At 38.6% G+C, this 21,976-nt stretch overlaps 1 protein-coding gene across 19 annotated transcripts in view; it reads right to left on the reverse strand.

The window, feature by feature from the left end:
- ROBO2 (roundabout guidance receptor 2) overlaps nt 1-21,976 on the reverse strand; it is a 615,358-nt gene that overhangs the window by 533,378 nt on the left and 60,004 nt on the right. For all 19 annotated transcript variants that reach the window (XM_034792420.1, XM_034792471.1, XM_034792534.1 and 16 more), the window contains exon 2: nt 21,380-21,706. In XM_034792420.1, coding sequence (XP_034648311.1) covers nt 21,380-21,706 — 327 coding nt within the window. The remainder of the gene's footprint in view (nt 1-21,379; nt 21,707-21,976) is intronic.

Here is a 21,976-nt window from a genome sequence, read left to right on the forward strand (position 1 = left end):
AAGAAAGAAAGAAAGACCTATATTAAAAAGCAGTACTATGAAGTCAAGAAATAACAAAATTAAGGTCACTTATGCTATTTTAACACTTTATTCATATGTGTATGCAATATGATACAGTCTTTTATTACTTGGCCACATACTACCTTTTCTACAGGTCCTCTGCTCATTCAGAGCCTGAACGAAAGCTCATTAACTTAAGTGTGCTCTGGATCAGGCCCTTAGTTTTGCATGTTGGAGACAGGATGAGGCTGGACTATGAAGAGAATCAGTCTGGAATCCAAAGCACCTCTGCTCCATTTGGTGTATGGTATGTGCCAAATGACACAGGTGCCTCTAACACTCATTCCTTATTGTAGGTAGAAGTTGTACATTGTTTGAGGAGTCAGGTAAGACTGAAAGAGGCAGAATACTCTTGAGTTAAGACAATAGACTAGGAACCAAGGGAATTAAATTACTTTTCTGCCTCTTTCACTGACTTTCTGGGGCCAAACACTGATCAATCGGGATACAAAAAAGTTATTGAACAGCAGCCTGGTTGACGGGGCACTATCCATCTTGTTCACTGACTGAAAAAGGAGTCCTGCAGAAAATACAGTATGTGATCATGTAATTACAAACTATATAACAACACACACATGGGGGCAGAGTTAAGGTTTCACAGGCAATCTTATCTTTGTTATTTCCTGACTCCTTCACTTTACAATCACAACCTTACTGTTCTTTTAATGTATTTTTCTAATAGTGTGTGTATGGATTAATGTGTGTACTAATTTTATGTATACACACACACACACACAAAACCGATACATTCACTAATGCATAATATTGTATAACATACACATATACTGTATATACTAAATCGTAATATAAAAATATTATGAAGAAACAGCCAAAATCAGCAGACAAATTGATCCCTGGTGTAACACCATTCACAAATCAATAGAACTACAATATTACACCAGAGATGAATTTGCCCCATTTTATCTTCTGTCATTTTATCTTCTCAAGCTGTACACTGAAAACACAGGCTACTTGTTAAAGCCCATCCTGCACTAGTGTTACAATAAACCAAAGATCACTTGACTTAGTCTGGTTTATCTTTCCATACACATCTCTTTTACAGCAATAATCTACAAAATAGTCTTAAACAGATTGTATAGCCTAAGATTAACCAACCTTATTTGATTCAATAATAAAGCTGTGCAGCAGTAAAATAGTTATGAAGGTTATATTAAGGTTTCTGTTCCATACACTGCTTATCATCTTTCCCCACTAGAACCTTGTAATAGATCTAAAATCAATATTCGTGTCATGTCTTAAATTTACCATTTTTCCCCTTAAAAGCAGCTCCACAGGGGCTCATAAAGAATCGAGTGGTTAAATTTCTTTTAAAACTAGTCAATTATAAAGATAGGCCAATTTATTCATTACCAAACTGCTCAGAGTTTAGGTTCTTGATACAGCACTTGATTCTCTGCTGCTGATTCCCCTCCAATCAGCTTTAATAATAAAGTAGCACAGTTCTGAGCAAGCAATTTCCTCTGGCTACTGAAGGAGACCACCACAAGCAGTTTCCATATTTGTCTGTGAAGCAGACAGCTTGCAAAAAATGAAAGCTTGTGTTAGCCATGGGGGCAGTAAGGTGGGAGTGGTGTTAAGGAAAAGAAAATACAGGACATCCACATTCAATTTTAAATGTAACAGACATGGTTTGTGACATTATGTCACTGGACAGTTGTGCTGTCAAGAACACAAAACAAAATTGTTTTAATACTTGAATGCTTGCAATATTACTAAAATGCAGTGTACTGTATATAGCAGAACAAAGCCTTGGGTTATATGGTACAACAGTTTTTCATGCTGCCAGCATAAATGTTAGTTTCAATTCTGTAAAATAAAAGCTTTCTACATAGCAAATTCATTATGCTTCCCACTAAATAGTACAAACTCCTCTGAAGTCAATGGTACTGGGCCAATTTACACCAACTGAGGATCCTGGATCACTAGTTTTAAGACTATTGCAATGATCCCAAGATAAACATTTTTAGGCATTTTATCTTTGGGGCCTGCCCAGGTTGATTGAAAAGAGGCTATGTGTTTATTCCATGACTCTTTCACTGAAATTTTTACAATGAACAAACAGTAAATGTTACAAGATAATTTTATAGTATATGCATTTTTTCTTGGTATTTAGGTGGGAAAATATAGGGACAAATTTAGATATTGAGGAGACAAGAGTCATTCATGTATAATAAAGATTACAACCTGATTCCCATTATAGCCGCAGTTTTCACCATCTTTACTGTTGGAATGTCAACAAGACTAAATCAATCCATCTAGAGTTTTGCATAGCACATCTCTCCACAGGGTATGGATTTTTGGGGGGAATTATTAAAGAAAATACACAAACATTTAATTAACCCAGTTTTTCTTTAATTCTTTTAATTAAAGCTACAACTTTTTATCATGTGATTGTCTGCTTTAAAAAGCTTTTTTTTTTTACTCAAGACCACAGAGCTGTGAATATGTGAAGTACTTAGTGTACCTAAACACCTCATTAGATTGAGCTGTATTATGCTTATCTACTGAGATGGAAAACTAAGAATATTAATATGGCAGGTTTGACATCACTACAATTGATGCAAATTCTAGGGTCTAACTTGATAATTTCTGAATGCTTCCCCCAGTGAAAGAGCAGAACTATTGTCATACTGTAAGTGTATGTGTATTAGCCTCACCTCATATTTGTAGCAAGGAACTGTAACAAAGAGCTGGAATGCATTTGCTAAACTAAAGCTTTCCTGTCAATAAGAAGTTTTTTTTTTTTTTTTTTAAATCACAAGAAATCTCACAAGTTAGAGATTTCAAAGGGACATGTCAACTCAAAAAAGCTAGTCAATATCAAAACTGAGTTAAAAGTAGGTTTCAGGTGCTACACGGGCTCCTGAATTCCTCCAGCTTATTTTTGTCCTTTTAGAATATTTTTTCCCCAGTTTTTTTGCCGCTCAATACATTAAAGACAACCACTACAACAATAAAATAAAATAAAATAAAACAAATATAAAAAGAGGGGAAACTAAGAATCTACTCCTGCAAACACTTAAGGATGTAAGTAACTTTATGCATGAGTATTCTTTCTGAGTTAAATCGATGTGCCCAAATGTTGGTCAGATCATAATTAATGGCTTGATTCCACTCACATTTATACCAATGGGAACAGGATTAATTTTATCTACGTTATTTATATGACACCTATTACTATAGTATCAGAGCACCTTATTAACTCCCATGTATGTATCCTCATAGTACCCTTCTGAGGTAAGGTATTATCTTCTCCATTTCACAGATTAGGAACTAAAAAGCATAGAGAGCCCATGGTTGCACAGGAAAGCTGTGAAAGAGCAAGAAATTGAACCAAAATCTCTAGCTAGTATCCTAATCACTGGATCAGTCTTTCTTGTGATGGAATAGGCCCTGGCTATAAATAGCAAATATATATAAATACATTGTCAGTTAAATACAAATTAAAACAAAGTGTGATTTTTAAGTTGATGGCAATTCCTTTAAAAACTTAAAATCTTGCAAAATATCCATTGGCGGTAGATAGTTGAACCAAAGCACATGTGGGTGCTATCTTTTATGTTAGTGCTAGCAATTACATTTTAGATAAGTCCTCTGGAAAAATCAATCATTTCACCTCCTCCCAAAGACTCATTCCCCTTTGGCTGTAGGTGACATTAAAGGTTTCAAATGCCATATTAGTTGATGGCTCAGAATTAAATGATATCTTGTATGGAAGTGCTACAGTAAATGCGGCTGCAATGTTGATGATGGCTATTTAAAAAAACAACTGTATTTCTTAGACAATGGAAATGTGTGTCAAGATTGTCTATGAGAGAACGGCATATAGATTTGACAGAAACAGCTACATATAAAAAAGATATTTTTTTAAAAAATGTTCACCACTTCACTCAAATACAACTACATTAGCCCCAATAGAGGCTAGAAAGTTGCCATTTCCCCATCTACTAAGGAATGGTCAGAACACTACTGGCATGTTACCAAGACACAGAGTCCTATCTACCTCTTTGATGCTAAAGTAACACTTTCCTTAAAAATCTTTATCATAAAGATAAATGGGGCAGGGATTGCAATTTACTGTATGTTTGTCCCATGCCTAGTACAATCGAACCTGATCTGGTTTGATGCAGGCCTGGGTGAGAGGTTCGATACTGTGACTGGAATTAAACAAGGATGTGTGTTGTCACCAATCCTCTTTGCCTTAGCAACAGTCTGGGTGAGAAAGCAGGCAACAAAAGGCATCATGTCTGATGTAAAATGGATTAGTGGAGACAAGTTCCATGACCTTGACTTTGCCAATGACACTATTTACTAATATTACGTGGAACGGAACAATTGCCCTTGCACCAGAGGTAAAAGAGAAAGGAGCAAAAAATGGACTGAAAATAAATGCAGAGAAAATCAAGATGATGAAAGCAGGAAACTGGACAGCAGATGCAAAGGTGTACATGGGTGGAAAGGAAATTGAACAGGTAGCTGAGTTTTGCTACCTGGGAAATGTGATGACACCGGAAGGTAGCTGGGACAAAAACATTCATATGAGATTAGAAAAAGCACTGTTAGTTTGACCTTCCAAAGGTCAGACTATATCATGCGATTGAACTGAACGTACTACTGTACGAAGTAGAGATTTGGCTGAAGACACTGGCTAACAAGAATTTGGAGGCTATCCATCACAGATGGCTGAGGAAGATACTACATGTTCCATGGAAAGACAAAACAACAAATGCAAGAGTAAGGGATCTGACAGAGCAAGACAAGTTAGAAAATATCAAAGAGAGAAGGCTCAGGTAGTTGGGATATCATGGCACAGAGGCCCATTGGTGGTTCACTACTCTGTGTCAGTAGCTCTTGTCAGGCCTCACTACACCCATTTCACTATGGTTATAACCTGATTCTAAAAAGTGTCATACAATATGTCATTGGAAAACTAATAACGGACTGATCACTAATATTCTTGAGTGCTGTACATATAAAGAGTGTATTAAGAGTTATGGACCTATCCTGCAATTATGCCTAAATTGTGTTTATACCAGGCATGTCAGGGGGAGTTGGTAAATAGGTCTGCCCTAGAAAAAGGAATGCTTATTTGCTTCTTTGACCAGCTCAGTCATCAGGAAGAGATAATGAAGGTCAATTTACATATTAGGTAAACAAAGCTAACAAGCAGGGGAGGAGAATAAAGTTTCTGGGTTATAAAGGCAGGGGGTGTAAGGCAATCAAATCAACTGATTTATACAATGGTACTGTACTATAGCAGTTTACCTAGTGAAGTGTTTTATGAAAGCTAATTAATATCATTGTAAAATATATGTATTAACACAATATAAGAAATTATGGATACTCATTGATATTAGGCTTCACAGTGTGTGTCCAAACAAAGGAAGAAGAAACAGGCCTCTCCCAGACAGGACAGCTATTTACCTGTCTCCTATGTCAATTAAGCATGGAAGAATCAAAACAATGGAAGCTCCATTTACATACAGGGAATGGGAAGCCCAAAGGAAGGGAAAATCAGCATGATGTCACTGTGCCTCTTGAAAAAAGAAAATTGAACTTTGGAAGATAGAAGCAAAGATAGAAGCCATCTTTGGCATCCATCACTAACCAGATACAAGGGAACAGAGCTCATGCAAGCTGAGAAAGATGGGTTGAGGTCTCTGGGAACTGACTATAAGTGAGAAACCTACATAGGCAAAGATCTTTCATCTAGAAAGACAAAGGGAGCCAGCATCTTGTACTTCTGTAGAAGGTCCTGACTGAGAGAAAGTCAGCCAGGGCTGGGAACATAAGAACGGCCATACTGGGTCAGACGAAAGGTCCATCTAGCCCAGGGATCGGCAACCTTTGGTACATGGCCCGCCAGGGTAAGGACCCTGGCGGGCCGGGCCGGTTTGTTTACCTGCCGCGTCTGCAGGTTTGGCCGATCATGGCACCCACTGGCCGTGGTTCGCCATCCCAGGCCAATGGGGGCTGCGGGAAGCGGCGCGGGCCGAGGCACGTGCTGGCTGTTGGTTCCCACTTACCCTGGTGGGCCGCATCCCTGATCTAGCCCGATATCCTGTTTTCCGACGGTGGTCAATGCCAGGTGCCCCCAAGGGAATGAACAGAACAGGTCATCATAAAGTGATCCATCCCCTATTGCCCATTCCCAAATTGTCTGTCACCCATTCCCAAAGAAGGAATATTAGTGAGATAAACCATCTTGAACAAAGCCTGGGAAGCCGCGGCCAGCACATCCCTCGGCCCGCGCCGGTTCCCACCGCCCCCATTAGCCTGGGATGGCGAACCGCGGCGAATGGGGGCCACGATCACCCGAACCTGCCGTGTCAGCAGGTAAATAAACTGGCCCGGCCCGCCAGGGTGCTTACCCTGGCGAGCCGCATGCCGAACGTTGCCGACCCCTGGTCTAGAGGCTAGATAGGGTAAGGTGAAGGAAGTAAAGAAACCTGCACAGGGAGGCTCCTGCTGCTCTTAGGTTGGGAGGGAGGAAACAACTTGGAAGCAGACCCAGGAGGACAAAAAACTGTGCCAAAATCTGCTTTGCCCAGATTACCTCCATGACAGAATGATACACTCCATACCTGTGCTGCCAGACGCCAAACCCAAAAAGAACAAATAATAGCTATGCAGTGAAATCCTTCTGCAATGTAGTATAAGGTCTTAACATACACAATTCAGCCATACTGCATAAGAATTTAAGGTGAAAGTAAATGATATTTGTAATCCTAAATACTTTCGGTGCTTTAGAAAATCTCCCCTTAATGGAACGTGTGACTCATTTTTGGCATCCCAAACTCTCGTAATTTTAACTGATATAGGAACGGATGTATAATTGGATAAATAGGGACATGAAGAAAGTTCTTAGTTAATTATAGTTTAGCATTGGAGGCCCCAGTCCTGAGAATAATTTGTAGAAGTATTGTGGGAGGGTGCTGTTGGTGGAGTAGATGTTGGGAGGAAATGGGAAGAGGGACTAATAGCTGGGAACATATAGTCCACACACTGGAGACCAGATACTATGAAGTGCTGATCACCTCACAAAAGTTTGTGAGTGCCCTTAACTCTCTCTGATGTCAGTGGGAGTTGAGGGAACTTAGGCCCTTAAACTGGCAAGCAGAACTACAAGTGGCAGAGTTTTAATCTCTTTCCTGAGGGCTTTCTTTTATTGAGTCCAAACAAAAACAAGCCACTCAGAAGAGTGGGTCCCAACTGCCAGGGACCTTGGCAGCTTTTTTTTGCCAGATGAGAGGGAAAAGGACACAGTCTTTTTCCTACATAGCCATCACTACAACACTTCCCCTTTTCCTTTATACTCCCACCTCTGATCACCCATGTGATGGACAGGAGTCCAGGTTAGCTCCTCCTGCATGGGAGCTTGTACAGCAGCACTGTTCTACCTTGTCACAAACCTCAGTTCAGGAGACCATGCCTTTGTGGAATAGTACTTAAGAACACGCTCAAGTGCTGTCCTGTATTGAGGCCCTCAGTCCTTGACAAAAGGCATTAATCACCTTTCAGGATCAGGCTTTGGCACCTTAACTCGGGCAACTGCCAGGACACCAGGCGGAACATAAATAGACTGGGTTCTGGTGTCAGTCAATGGTGACATCAGGGATTATAGAAAAACAGATGACTTAATGCTTATACAAATAAAAGTATCTTAATTCAAATATATTAGTTTACCAGTCTGACAGTGTAATAGAAAAGACAACACAGAAAAATACCAATTATATACTTCCTCTTACTTAAATGTCCCATTAATCAATGTTTGTGTTAGTGTGGAAGACAAACCAGCTTTAATTCTAAAATTACCATTTAGTTTCTTTTGACGTTCTAGAGAAACATTTAAAATATTGGTGAACTACAACTGAAACTCTGTACGGACTCTAGTGCACTATTTACTAGTCAACTCTAATAGGTGCTTTTGCAACCATGGAAAAAATGATAGCCTTCTAGTTTCTGTGACATCTGTCCTATTAATTCTGAACAAAATGTTTCCAATATCCAGATCCATGATCACACAGGTAGCTGAGCATGTTATTGTCCAGGCAAATGTGTTATGAATTCTCAGATGATGGACTACACTAAGGCCAGATGTCAGAGGTGCTGAAACTGATAATCCATCAGTAATTTTCTATCTGCCGCAATAGCTCTGACCCATTGAACTAAATAAATATGTTTAATCACCAACTGGTCAACTTATCAAAAAGTGCCACAGGGTAACAGTAGGTCTTGACAAACAGAGGACAGACAGTGCCTGAACCATTGCCACAAGCAGGAAAGTAAAAGTGCGCCTTATCTCAGCATCTTATGTTTAGAAACAGACTCAGGGTGAAATCATATTAAGGAAAACAAATTTCATATTAGAAAATAAGCCAGTAGGCTAGAGCTCCTATCTGAAATGCCATGATTCTTTTCTATGGTGTGTTTTATATTCTGGATTGTTTTTCATGTAAGCAAATGAGATTATCTTTTTTTTTTTATTAGAAAGTCCAATTATTTTCTGAAGAGATCAAAGTTTAAGTAGTTCACAGTACAAGCCGAAGGCTTGATTGCTTAGTGGTGCTGTTGGCCTCTGCACCTTTTTGGATGGAGCCTTAAATGATGTATTACCCATCCCTGGACTACAGGTGCCACCAGCTGTGTGACTAAAAAGGAATGGCAGGCAAAGCCTCACAGGTATCACACGAGTCTTATATAAACTCTTCCTGAAGTTTGAAAAACAATCACCATGTAGAAAGTGGTACTTTCTCTAGGTGCATCTACGATAAAGTGACCTAGCTCCCCCACATCGGGTTATTAGTCTCTCACTTTGCTGCTGTCCAGTGTTGGCAGTCATGACAGAAAGCTCTTGAACTTGTTTATTCACACTTGTTTAATCCTGTTTCCACACACTGCCTTACAGTCTGTGAGGCTAAGAAGATGGATGAGGAGAGCCAGGGCCATGAGGGGTCGGGGTCATGATGTCGCTGGATCTCATTAACTACATCACTCACCACACCAGTCACTCCAGAGGTCACCTCAACTGAGGACTCTGGGATAGGTGATGGAAAAATGGCTGGCAGAAATGCATACATTTTTCCTGCAGCTGATGCGACATATGGAAATAAGTATAGACACTGATACTGCCCTTAAGCTCCAAAAGATGCTGGGCTATTGGGTGACAGAAATATTTATATAAACATTTTCTTACAGATACTACAGCAAAAGCCAGAAAAGGCCACTAAATCAGAAAAATCATAATCAGGATGTACAATTAATTTTGTACGTCCAAATTTGTGGGGGAAAACTATGTTATGTTTCTTTTATTAGCTTTTGCATATTTATGAGACTAATTGGGAAAGGGGAAAATAAAGCAAATATACTAGAGATAATATTATATAGTGGATTCTACCAAATTAAATAAAATAGGCTGGAAATCTACCCATCTTATATTCAAATTAAATTGAGCTCACTGTGTTCTTAACAAAGGAGCTTTGTCATAATTTAGAAGCTTGAAGATTACATGAGCATTCCTTTCAGTATCCAGAGCATGAGAACTTTTAAGGGTATTACTCGCAATTTATGCAGAATTTATATATTGTAAAGTGTGCTGTAAAAGAATACTTTCCATATTTCATTATAACTTGAGGATATATTTTTCTCATAACATTGGCAATAAGGATATTAGAATTATAAATGATATTTTCAGATATATTGTATACCTTATTTGTGCAGCAATTCTGTTTCACAGTTTAAACTTCACTTCAAATAAAACTGTCCCCTTCATGTACCTGTTTGCTGTGACTATTTAGATCTATGCCCTGTGATCAGTCATTCTGAAAGGCCAAATCAGTTGCAAGAGATGGGTGAAAAGGCTACATTTAAACACCACTGCAGTGCTGGAATGAAAAACAACAGTAAAAGGGCTTGATAACATGGGCGTTCTGATCCTATCTTATATTCACTGGTTCACTATACAGGTATATAATAAGGAAATATGATGCAAATCCAGCCTGAAAAAGTTAGAACGGATTCTGATCTCATTTTCCCCAGTTTTACACCAGCGGAGATACTCCCAATTTACACAAGTGTGAGAGAGATCAGAGTCAGGTCCATAATCAATAGATTCTACTCAAGAGAGTGCAAACTCTGGGACTCCACACTATTAATTCCTCAAAGTGCAGGCACTTAGACTGCATTCATAAGGGAAAGCATTTGTCCATGATTTTTATGATTTCTTTCCCCAGAGTCAACTTATCTATAAGCTATGGTTTATATTGAATATCCCACTGAAAAGGAAAAAAAAGTCTCATAACCTTGCCACAAGGTGATTGTGAACAGAATTTACACAATTAGTTAATTCCTTGTAAAAGACATAAAACTTAAGGGAGGTCGCTATTTTACCCGTTGTCTTGACATGTATATGTTGCCAGAAAATGTGTGTTGTCAGAGTGAAAGAAGAAGTGAAAACAGATTTTGTTTTTTTTGTTATATTTCTAATGACAGGTAGAGAGTGGGAAGAACAAAAAGACAGATGGTCCTGTGGTTGAAACCTGTCTTCAATTCCTGGCTCTGCAACAACTTCCTGTGTGAATTTGGGCAAGTCAGAGTCTCTCTGAGTCTAATCTGTAAAATGGGGATAATACTACTTTCCTATCCTTACAACGCCCTTTGAGCTAATCTCACTAAACATTTTTGAGATGCTAAAATACTACAATTGGATCCACATAAGTACCCAGGGAGAAAGAAGAGTCACTTCAATTTGGGACAGGTGACCTATTGCTGGCAATTGAAAAGAGTGTAATGTGAAAGGGTTCCCTCCCCCACATTTCAACTCATGTCTCTCAGCTCCACCCATTGAAACGGGCAGAAGGAACTTCTTCCCTAGGAGGCCCTACCATTTCTGATTTAATTCACCAACTTCTAATTTGTATACTGATTTGTACTGCACAGATATTTTTTTACATTACCAGTTTGTTCATAGTTTTAATCTGAGAAAACAAAGATTCAACATGTTCTCTACAGAAGAAAAAAAAATATTCAATTTTGAACTCTGCATGATTCAGAGAATTCCTCCCCCTCTTCCCCAAAGATGGTCTCTCTGGTAAAGATGGGGAAAGTGTTTCAGAGATAATTAAGAGTGACCTAATCTTTCACCCGAACCCAATGCTTTTAACCATTATTTTTCACAATCTCTGTACTTTTCTGATTTCAGTCAGGAGGAGACATGTAAGTGCTAAAATATCCTAATAGCCTTTTCTTGTGTATTTCCACCCTCTTCAATGGACTACATAAAAGTGGTAGTGAAAATCTCACCAGAGAGCTTTTATCTGCAAGATTTCAAACCCAGTTTTAGAGGTCGGATGAGTTAGAATAGTTTGAATAAGGTCTAAACTGATAGCCAATCAGCTGAGTGCTTATCTAACCAGGAGAAAATCTTGTTTAAGGTTAACCAACTACTACATTAAAAATAAGTAGCATCAGGAAACTACCTATTCTGAAGTAAAACACATTCTGAATTTTCATTTAAATTGCAAACCAAATCTTTTTGAAAATTTGAAAAAGTCATTCACTTCTTTTGTCCCCACCTGCAGTTTGATGTGTCTGTACACCCTGGTTTCTGCTACAATTGGGGCAAGCTCAAACATCCCAAAGTCTTTTCTAGTATGACTCCAGCCCATTTCTTTTTCAAAACTAACACATTTACACATGGTTCAAAACCTTTGGGCACTCATCCACACCAAAGCTTTGCAGTTTCATTCATCAGCATAAAAAACCCCCTATCTATTCAAAAAAAATACAGTATGCACTTTAAATCTGCCAAGAGTTTATATTTCTTGTCAGAAGAAATCTGAAGGCTGCCTCAAGGATGCCACCATTGTATTTCTCTGACATAAAGTGAAAGGCTGAGAGAATTTACACATTCACACCAGGTGGAAGGCGTGGTTCTAGTGGACAAAACACAGGAACTCCTACATTTTAATCTCATCTCATTATGACTTCTTCTTCTACGGCCTTATGTAATTAATTTCTCTGTCCCTGCCTGCCAAGTTATAAAATGGGGGTGTGCTATGTATACATTTCTGATTATGGAAGGTAAGCTTTATAAAAAAAGGTGATCTTGTAATGTGATCTAAAAAGTAGTCAGATTTGGGATTATTCTAAACTCCTCTGGAAGAACATTCAACATCTAGCACTCCTCACTCCAAGAACACTTTTGCTCTGGTTCTCACACCTTTCATCCTGGGTCTTGCGAGCTGCATTACCACAGAAAGTGCAACTTTCTTTATGGATCATAGTTGGAGGTGTGGTTACTAATACAGTTTTACCCTGTGCTGTCAAAGTCTTTGAAAAGCAGGACCAAGGCTTTGAATTGATAATGGAGGCAGAATGAGAGTCACAGGAGTAATGGTCTAGTGATGGCTCAGCCCATTGAGAGGACAAGCCGTCATATTCTCTACAAGCTGAAACATCTATATTTCTTCAGCATTTACTACTTCACCAAGTGAATTTAAAAAAAAAAAATAATAATAAAAAAAAAAACAACAACAGACCCTATTACAAATAGAATAGGACAAAGTTTCCAAGAAAGCTGAAGGTGGAAGAAGTCATTGCCAATCCTGAATGACACGGCCACTATCTCTACCTCGGCATGCAAGATCAGAGAAGAGTCCAGCATGACCACAAGAATTCACACCCTTTTGTACAACATTGCAGGTATCTGTGATGGAAGAAAATGATACTCTAACTTGCATATAGGGCTGAAAAGAAAAGAATGTTAGAATTTTGCTGAGGAGTGAGTTGATGCTTAAGTGAAGATTACTCTCCCCACACAGATAATTAATAATTAATGGAGATATCCCATCTCCTAGAACTGGAAGGGACCTTGAAAGGTCATCGAGTCCAGCCCCCTGCCTTCACTAGCAGGACCAAGTACTGATTTTGCCCCCCAAGTGGCCCCCTCAAGGATTGAACTCACAATCCTGGGTTTAGCAGGCTAATGCTCAAACCACTGAGCTATCCCTCCCCCCCAAAATTTAGATGGGAGTTACCTTACCCAAAGCAGGACCAATCCCCAGACAGATTTTTGCCCCTGATCCCTACATGGCCCCCTCAAGGATTGAACTCACAACCCTGGGTTTAGCAGGCCAATGCTCAAACCACTGAGCTATCCCTCCCCCAAGAAAGAGTAACACCAGAAGCATTCACCGAAGCCCACATATGTGCTCACTGAAAGATGTGAAACAGATACCTGTCTACTGGGAACTGGTTCCTCTCCCTCCTCCCACTGGTAGAGCCGTCAGATATTATCAGATTGTCCGATCAAAAACACCAATATAAACATCTTGAAATGGCTCATCATCATCAAAAGCCATGGTGAAGTTTTAATGCCTGGAGACTAGAAAAATGAAACACAGAACTTTGTGAATGAAGATAGAAAGGATGAGTGTTAAAAATGAAAAGGAGGAATGATAGGAGTCTAGTTTCCATGAACAAATAAAGTGATTATCTGAATGCCAGCCCATTAATGTATAACATCCACCAACTTTGCCCTAATGATTTCTGTTAATTAGCAGTGTAACGCACTTTGTTAGTATTTAGATCATGTAGTGTTTGCAAATGAAAGGTCTGGAGTGTTGCTTCAAATGAATTTTCTTTTATCTGATTTGACATCACAAAGTAGTACAACATGTCTGAGGCATATGCCAACAATAGCCAGTATTTCAATTAATATTCAAATGGCACTCATAGTTTTCTCAGCAAAGGGAGCAGAGGTGTGGAAATGCAAATGTGTTAAATAATTTGATGTTACAGCGTTATCGAGATCTGCTGTGTTATTTCCTGGACTGACTAAAATTAGAAAAATGTCGGGCACAGAATGAGTACATGAAACACAGACTAATAGAAGATCAACCCACTCACACTGGGAGGTATTTTAAAGATAATAATACATGACTCATTGGCAGTTGCTTAGCTTTCAACCTTTTATCAAGTAGACTGTTCAGAAATTATATAAATGGCAGGCTTGATAAAAATCAAAGGCGAGGGAAAGAAGGAAGCCTCAAAATCAAATGAAGTGATGTGCAAGAGATTATTAAAAAGCAGAATCAGATCAACAGCTTTGCAAAATAGCTTCCACAATGAAATGTCAGCTTTTTCTTTGTGCAAGAGAAAGTAGTGGGCACTGAGCAGATAATTTCAGAAGAGAAACTGGATATCCTAAAGAAATTTGCTTTGCCCTTAACATTTTTTGGGGGGGGAGTGAGAAACCAATAGTCTATCCAAGGTGTGGAGAGCTGCAGAGAAGATCAGCCCATTATGACAGGTCCCTGGGAATGGGTGAATGGAGAGGAAACAGGGGAAAAGATGAAGGAAACCAAAAATGACTGCCTTTTTTGTTGTTGTTTATGGGTACTTGAAACTTTCGTAGATCCAGGTCCCATTTAGTCATATTCCAGCCAGGAGTGACAAAATAGTCGCTAACATTTTAGGTCCTGAATCTACAACTGAGCCTCGGTGCCCATGGGGAGACAAACTGGTGGAGGAGTAGGGCTGGGGTACCCTATTGGAAGATCAGGACCTTAATCAGTAAAAGGTATTTTGAAATAGATTACCTTTCTTTGCTCAATATAGTTACTTGGGGAGCTAGAGCACTATCTGAATCAGATAGCAAGAAATATGCTAACCACAGAAGGTGAAGTTTGGAGAAATACTGAAAAAGTCCAGATGTGTCGGAACTCACCCTGATCTCATAGGTTGGATATCTAGTGAGAACAGGAACTTCCATCATATTTCCGCTCTACTCTGGCTGCAGCCAAATAGGAAATAACACACACACAAAAAAGCCTCTCTCGTGGTAGTTCTGTTCCTGCTACTCCCAGAGGACTAGATTGTGACCTATAAATACATACTAAATTATAAATGAAATAATTAGAAAACTTACTTGACCCTCAAATAGAAATTTGAGCTGATGTTTGCTTCAGATCATGGTTTATCGGAAGTGGTTTCCCTCACTGTTAGTTATATGGTTCTCTAGTTTCATATTTTCACTGTTGAAATAAATGTGTGTGTATCATCTACTGACATGCTCTATCATGTTGTAACTTCCTGCAGTGGTAACCACCAGTGGATTATACCAGATAACCAGTTTCCTGCTACAGAAGTATCCTGTAGAGAGATTTTTTTTGTTTCAATTTTTCTTAAGCCATTGGCCTTTTTCGCATTGATACTATACAGGTTCGCTGAGTTCATGCTCCCCCTAATATACACCTCTCATCACTATTGATGGAAGTTGTGCATCTGTGTTAAAGACTAACAGACTTTTTGATTAGGAATTCCACACTGGGGAGACTTTTAGGGCAAAGAAGGAGTACAATTACATCTCATCATAAGTTACATTTTTGACAGTGAACAGTGCTGATGGGCAGCCAGACAAGATGATACCACATCTGTCTATTTTTTATCCCACTTCAAGTATGAAATTCCGTCATTTTTTCCCTTAAAGCATTTCAACTATTCTTTCTTTTAATGTATCATCCTTATTTATCACATCTGTCACAATTTTCACCTCTAAAAGGAATGTTGCACTCATGAAATGTGTTCTGTTGACAGCCCAGGAGTACCATATTTATCCCCAGAAAAACTGAAGTATGGGAAGGACAGTACCAGCTTCACTCTAATGCCCTGCTCTTCTGCATCAGCCAGGTTCTTAAAGGACCACTAGCCATTGCATTCCACTTTCTGTAGTCATTTATATCCCTGCTAAGTGAACATAGATGATTACCAGTTCAGACAGGTAGTGTTGCCCAGTCCCATGACAAAGGGGTGAATGACTAAAAAGGGTGCATGGCAGTGGCGTATTCATCCTCCAAACATTAGAGAGCAAATCAGCTCTTTGACCACTGAGCCCTTAATTTCCCTGCTGACACTAACACTTAGTGCCAATTGTGAAATTATTTTTTTTTTAAATGGGAATATCTGTGCAGTAAAGACTAGACCAAGGTCATCAATGCACTTTACTGTGCCAATGTGCCACAGGTTACTATGTTATGTTATTTTGCAGGTGCTTTGGATTTCAAGTATCTTTGATAAATGTAATTAATTTAATTGTCATCAACACACAGTTGCCCTCTACAAGAGCTTCATAGAATATCTGAAGGGATTATTTTTATAATATATGGATGATTGTTTAGTCAATATTTTATGCCTCTCATCTTTTAATCTTCACATTTTACAAATAAAACTGACATGTTGTAATATTAGATTTCTTGTATAAAAGATTTGGCTCACTTTGGAGAACACCTGCGACTCCTCTTGCTAATCTCAGTCTTCTGCTGTAACCTCTCTTACTCATACAGATAAAGCATCAATTTAGTTTTGGATTTAATGCAAACAGGACCATTATGTTTTGAGAGTGTTCCAAAGCTTGCTATTCCAGCAATCTGTGACCTATAAATAATGCAAGACCTTTTCTTTCTCCTAATGACTTCAGTTCAAGCACAAACCCTGAAAGATGGAGGCCAAAATGTATATTGCAGTCGTGGAATTCAATCTATTTCTGGTTCTCCAATTGAATTATGAATCAGAGTTTGTTCTCTCTTTTGTATCAGCCCCAACCTCCACACTCCTTCCCTTTTAGTGAAAAATACCCCTGCTTTTGAACAATTATTCTTTTTGTATTTTGATATCAAAGGCAAAATAAAGCCTGGCTAATCTGAGACGCTCTTGTGTTTTGTTTTAGAAGAAAGCAAAGGGTGAGGGGGGGAGATGATCTTTTTATTCATGACCCCTAACCTTTGAACCACAACCTCTTTGCCACTAAAGCATTCAACACCTCATTTAATCTCTCCTCACTGCATTGGCACAACATTGAAAACGGAAAAAAAATAATCTGGGGACTTCATCAATTTTTCATGAATTTTCATTTAGGCCAGAGCCCCCTTTTACGCTGGTCGATAGATCAAGCTGCTGTCACATATTTAACACCTGGGGCTACAGCTGTTATCTCTGGGGGCTGCCACTGACTCAGGGTAGATCAGAGACAGCCTGAGTCAGTGCGAGGTCCCCTTATGCTCTTTCTGTTCCTTACATGTGGCGCCCTAGTGCTTGAAACTGAAATCCTACCTACAGTAGTTACCGCAAATGTGTCTCCCAATATTCCCATTGGAAAACTCCACACCATAATTTCAGGCAAGTCAATTTTTTGCTTTGTGAAAAATAGTGCTTTTATTTTCAAAACATTTAAAAAGCACTGAAGGCATTTCACAAAAGACAGATTACTTAAAACCTACCTTTTATACTAGATTATTTAAAATGATCCTAAGCACATTTTGGGCATTACATTTATGATGCTTCTAATACCAACTCTAAGTTGCATAAAAATTCTATGTGTGGTATTTGAAACATACAAACTCAAGATAAACACATTTTTTCTATTTTGAATAAAACAACTATTTTCTGTTCATTTAAGAGCACAGTGCCTACTATTAATGGTTTAACTATTAAAAAAACACAACAGAATTCCCATACAAATGTCAGATCCATCAATAATGTTAGAATTAGTTTCTGGTTAGTAGGAAATTCTTACTAAAATACTAACCCAAGTATCAATCCAAGCATGATTGAAATGTGTCAATGATGAATTATGCTTTCAAATAAAAATATTTTTGAAAATCTTTAGGAGTAAGACTTTTTTTTTTTTAGTTTACTTTAGGAAAACGAAGACAGCAACCACAGGCCCCAATCCAGCAATGGATTAAGCACATGCTTAACTTTAAATATTATATGCTTCCTTGAATCATGGCCCCTAGTAGTTCTAATGATTTCAACTAAACACAGGAATATGAATAAGTTCAAGAATCATGGTGTTTGTGTGGTAGGTTCCCATACAAAACAGTAGGAAAAGGAGACAAGAATGAACCAGTCACTTGGATCTTTGCCCAGACCAAAAGCATGCGCAGTTTCACAACAGTAATTTGAGAGACTAATAAAAACAAACGTTTATTTACAAAGTGCCCCTTCTCAAAGGGATTGTTCAGCTTCACATTTTTAAAGAGACACAATTTAATACAGATATTCAAATAATTCGCTATTGATTAATTACCAAAATAGACAAGAGATTCAAGTATTTTTAGATCTGTGAAAAACAGCCATTTCCCTTGTGCGACAATTAGGGTCCACCTACACTGGAAAAATGATCCATGGCAATGGTTACCAGCAAAAGGACCTCACTAGCGCCTCGTTATCGGTGTTGAAAAAGGTTTAACCGCTAGGGGAGAGACAGCAGTTTTCAACACCATTACAGATAGCATGAGTGAGACCTGGCAGAATGTGGCCTATCATGCTTTCTCTTAACAATGCCGTAGTGTCCCAACTACCTAGCAGATAAACGGTTTTTAATTCAGCAACTGAAGTGGTGCAGAGGCACCCGCTGCTGACAACAGTTATCAGCAACAGCTCATTTCTCTAATGGAGATTGACTTTTAGAGAGTCTCCAACAAACTATAAACAGTTATGATGCACAAAGCTTGATGTAAAGCCTTAAAGGGGCTGTTTCCTACAAATCACTTGGAAATTTATTTTAGATCCTTAAGAATAAAAAAAATAGACATTTGAATGAGAAAATGCATGAACTTTTGCAGTAAACTGGGAAGAGTTGAGTAGTTTTGCAGCCTCCAGTAACAGCTGCATCCCAGTCAGGTGCATTAAGTGACAATCTTTTTACACAGGTGTCCAACATAACGATGTTCTTTGGAAGCAATGCTACCTAAGCTGTAAAAGATGTCTAGGTCACAAAGTTAATAAGACTGTATTTTACTGGGTCTATAGTCCAGTGAAATCAATAGATCCTATTCACAAAATGAGTAAGTGTGGCAGAATCTTGCCCTTAAATCATGAATGAACATGTTTAAAAACTTTTCTACCATCCTTTATGAAGTCCCTCATACCATCATGTTTCAGTTCAAGCAAAGACAAAGCACCATTTAATTTAAATGGCCCAGGAATGTTCCCTTTAATCCCCAAAGAGTTTAATTGGAGAATTCAGTCAGTTAAACTTCAAAGGTACAAAAACAGTAAGATAATCTGGTGTCAGGTGCACGATGCCTTTACAGAAACTTTGGCTATGGTTTCAGCTCTCAGATTTCATGTTCTGTGATCCTTCCCTAAAACACCATCTACAATGAAACCTGGTCTTATTATTTTTGCAGTCTTCTGTTATCTGACTTTTAGTTCATGCATGACCTGCCACCAGCTGCAGTGGTTAAAATTGTAACTCAGGAGACTGAACAGTTCGTAACTAGAGACTCTCAGCAGTCATTGTAGTAGAGATCAGTAAGATTTGATGCAATAAAACATACTTTTATTTTGAAACAACCAATCATTTTGATGTGATGACTCAAGGTGCAACTGCACCAGTTTTTCTACTTTATATCCAGACAGTAGATGTTTTAATCTTAACATCATGTACCAGGCAAATCTGCAAGTTAAGAAGCCAAACATTTCAAACGTGTTTATACCTGTAATAAAGACAACATAACCTCTCTCAGAGATCTCAACAATCATGCATGTGAATAAAGTGCTCAGAAGAGTAATAATCAAATAGCATTGGTTGGACACCCACACAGAATGTAGGTTTCTTCAAATAGTTTTGCAACCTCTCTCATGCTGTCCTTCTCTGCAGTGCAAAAATGCCTACAATCCTAAACTGTGCAAACTATGTGATGCTTTTGTGATGGGGACAAGTCTTCACTGAGGACTTGAATGAAAACTATAAACTACCTTTCAGGTATGATTTGAAAAAGCTTTGAAACAAGGTTCTATGAAATGAAAGGTAATGCATTGGCCTACCCTGCTCTACTGTTTAGCTCCCATATCATCTGACAGTTAGTTCAAGGGAATGTCCTTTCTGTAATGTATGAAGATAATGATAAACTATCAAGATTAACTAAAGTTTTGCATTGTATACACAAAAGTCAGTTGAAGCAGGAGAAATTCTTTTAAGGAAACTGAACCAGCAGTTCTTCCAATACCCTTCAATTACTTCTGGTAGTTTCAGATATGAACTCCTTCCCTTGTTCCTCAAAGACTATAACTGATATCAGCCATGGAGAAGGTACTCTTATCCTCATACAAGGGTGGCTGTATGACAATGGACGGATTTGGAAATTGAAAGATTAAAAAGGTTAGCCACCTAGAAAAAAAAATAGGCAAAATACTTGGATCGCAAGTCTGCAAGGCATTTAAGTACATGCTTAAGTCCATCCCTCTTCACCCTAAGTGCTTAAGTATGTGCTTACCACAGAAGTCAATGGGGCTTAAGTTAAACACATGTTTAACTACTTTGCTGAGTAGGGAAAGATTGCTGAATCAGGGCCTTGCGCCCTCCCTGTACTGAAAATGAAGTCTAAGAAAAGAATTGTGTTCTTAGCTTTTTAACCATTTTTTAAAAATTCATTTTTATGAAAATGCACAGACAGCATAAACTGACTTCATTTTGCATGCTGAAATTTATTTTTCTTTCCCGTCTCCTTTTAAACCCAGATAATTAATTAGGGGCAGTTAACACATAGTAACTTTACATGTGAAAGACAAGTTTCTTTAAGATGCAAATAAAATGACCTTGTTTCAGCTTGTTCACTTGGAAGCAGAGCATTCATGCATGAGGGTCTCAGTAATTTCAAATTCTCTAAAAGTTTGGTGATGACTTCACTGTTACATAAAGCCAATCAATAGGAATAAGACTGTTCTAGATATGTTGAGAAATGGTTAACAATTATCACATGCCAGTCACATAATGAATGAGACCTGCACTGAGTTTTTGGCAGAAGGGAACTCTGAAGGGATTGAGGCTTTCAACAGTATAGTACATGAGTCACCAGACTGGAAACTGACTACTTCTGCAGAAGTAACAGATGACCTAATAAGGAGAAAGAGACAGTGCACCCTTATATTAAATGATATTTAAATTTTTAATATTATGGTTCAGTATAACTAACTTGACCCATAATTTCAAAATTAGATTACTCATTAAAGGGAGACTAGGATTCCTCCATGCTAATGTCAATTATGATTATACACAGGCTAGAATAGTACCTCAGTATAAATCATATATTTTGCATGGTCATTGCGACTGAATAGAAGTGTGTGAAAACAGCTTGGCTAAGAGTAATAGTGAAAGGTAAAATGACAGGCTTATCCACATTTATTATCTGCTAACTTGGTACTGCATGAGAGGGCTATATGTTAACATCAAAGCAACTACAAAGTTTTACATGAATTTTAGAAGGTGGTGATCATATTTTGGATTACTTACATGCTACTTCCAGAGATGCATTGCGACTCACAGCTTCACCAAGATAGTTCCTCGCAACACAAACATAACTTCCTTCATCAGGTTTGCTCCTGCGTCCATGTACAATGCGTAAGAAAAATAAAGATCCGCTGGGCAGCAGCATACGGTGGGAGCGGGGGTCATCTTTGTCAGTCTCCACTCGCTCTCCATCCTTGTACCATTCAATAGTGGGAGTTGGCCTTCCCTCGGCCTTACAGTTCAGAGTTGTTGGCTCTCCCTTAGAGACTATCACGTCTGAAGGATGCTCAACAATCCGCGGTGGAAAGTCTTCTTGGCGAAGACGGGATCCTGGAGACAAAGGACACGGGGGGGGGGGGGAGTTAATTTTTTTAATTTTTTCATCTTGATATGTGGGTTCTCACTGTTAGGCTCTCTTAATGCAGCAGAGGGGTTTCCAAGCATTTGAGCATGTGTGATGGCAGCCATCTTGGCTGTCACACTAAACATTGAATCAGGGACCTCCAGAGCTAAAACTCATGAGCTGCTTCAGCTGAAGCCAAGGCTTTGTAGAGATTTTAGCCAAGGCTTTGAGATTGTAACAGAATCATATCTTCTACA

This window comes from Trachemys scripta, chromosome 1 (assembly GCF_013100865.1).
Source record: "Trachemys scripta elegans isolate TJP31775 chromosome 1, CAS_Tse_1.0, whole genome shotgun sequence".
NCBI classification, from domain to species: domain Eukaryota; kingdom Metazoa; phylum Chordata; order Testudines; family Emydidae; genus Trachemys; species Trachemys scripta.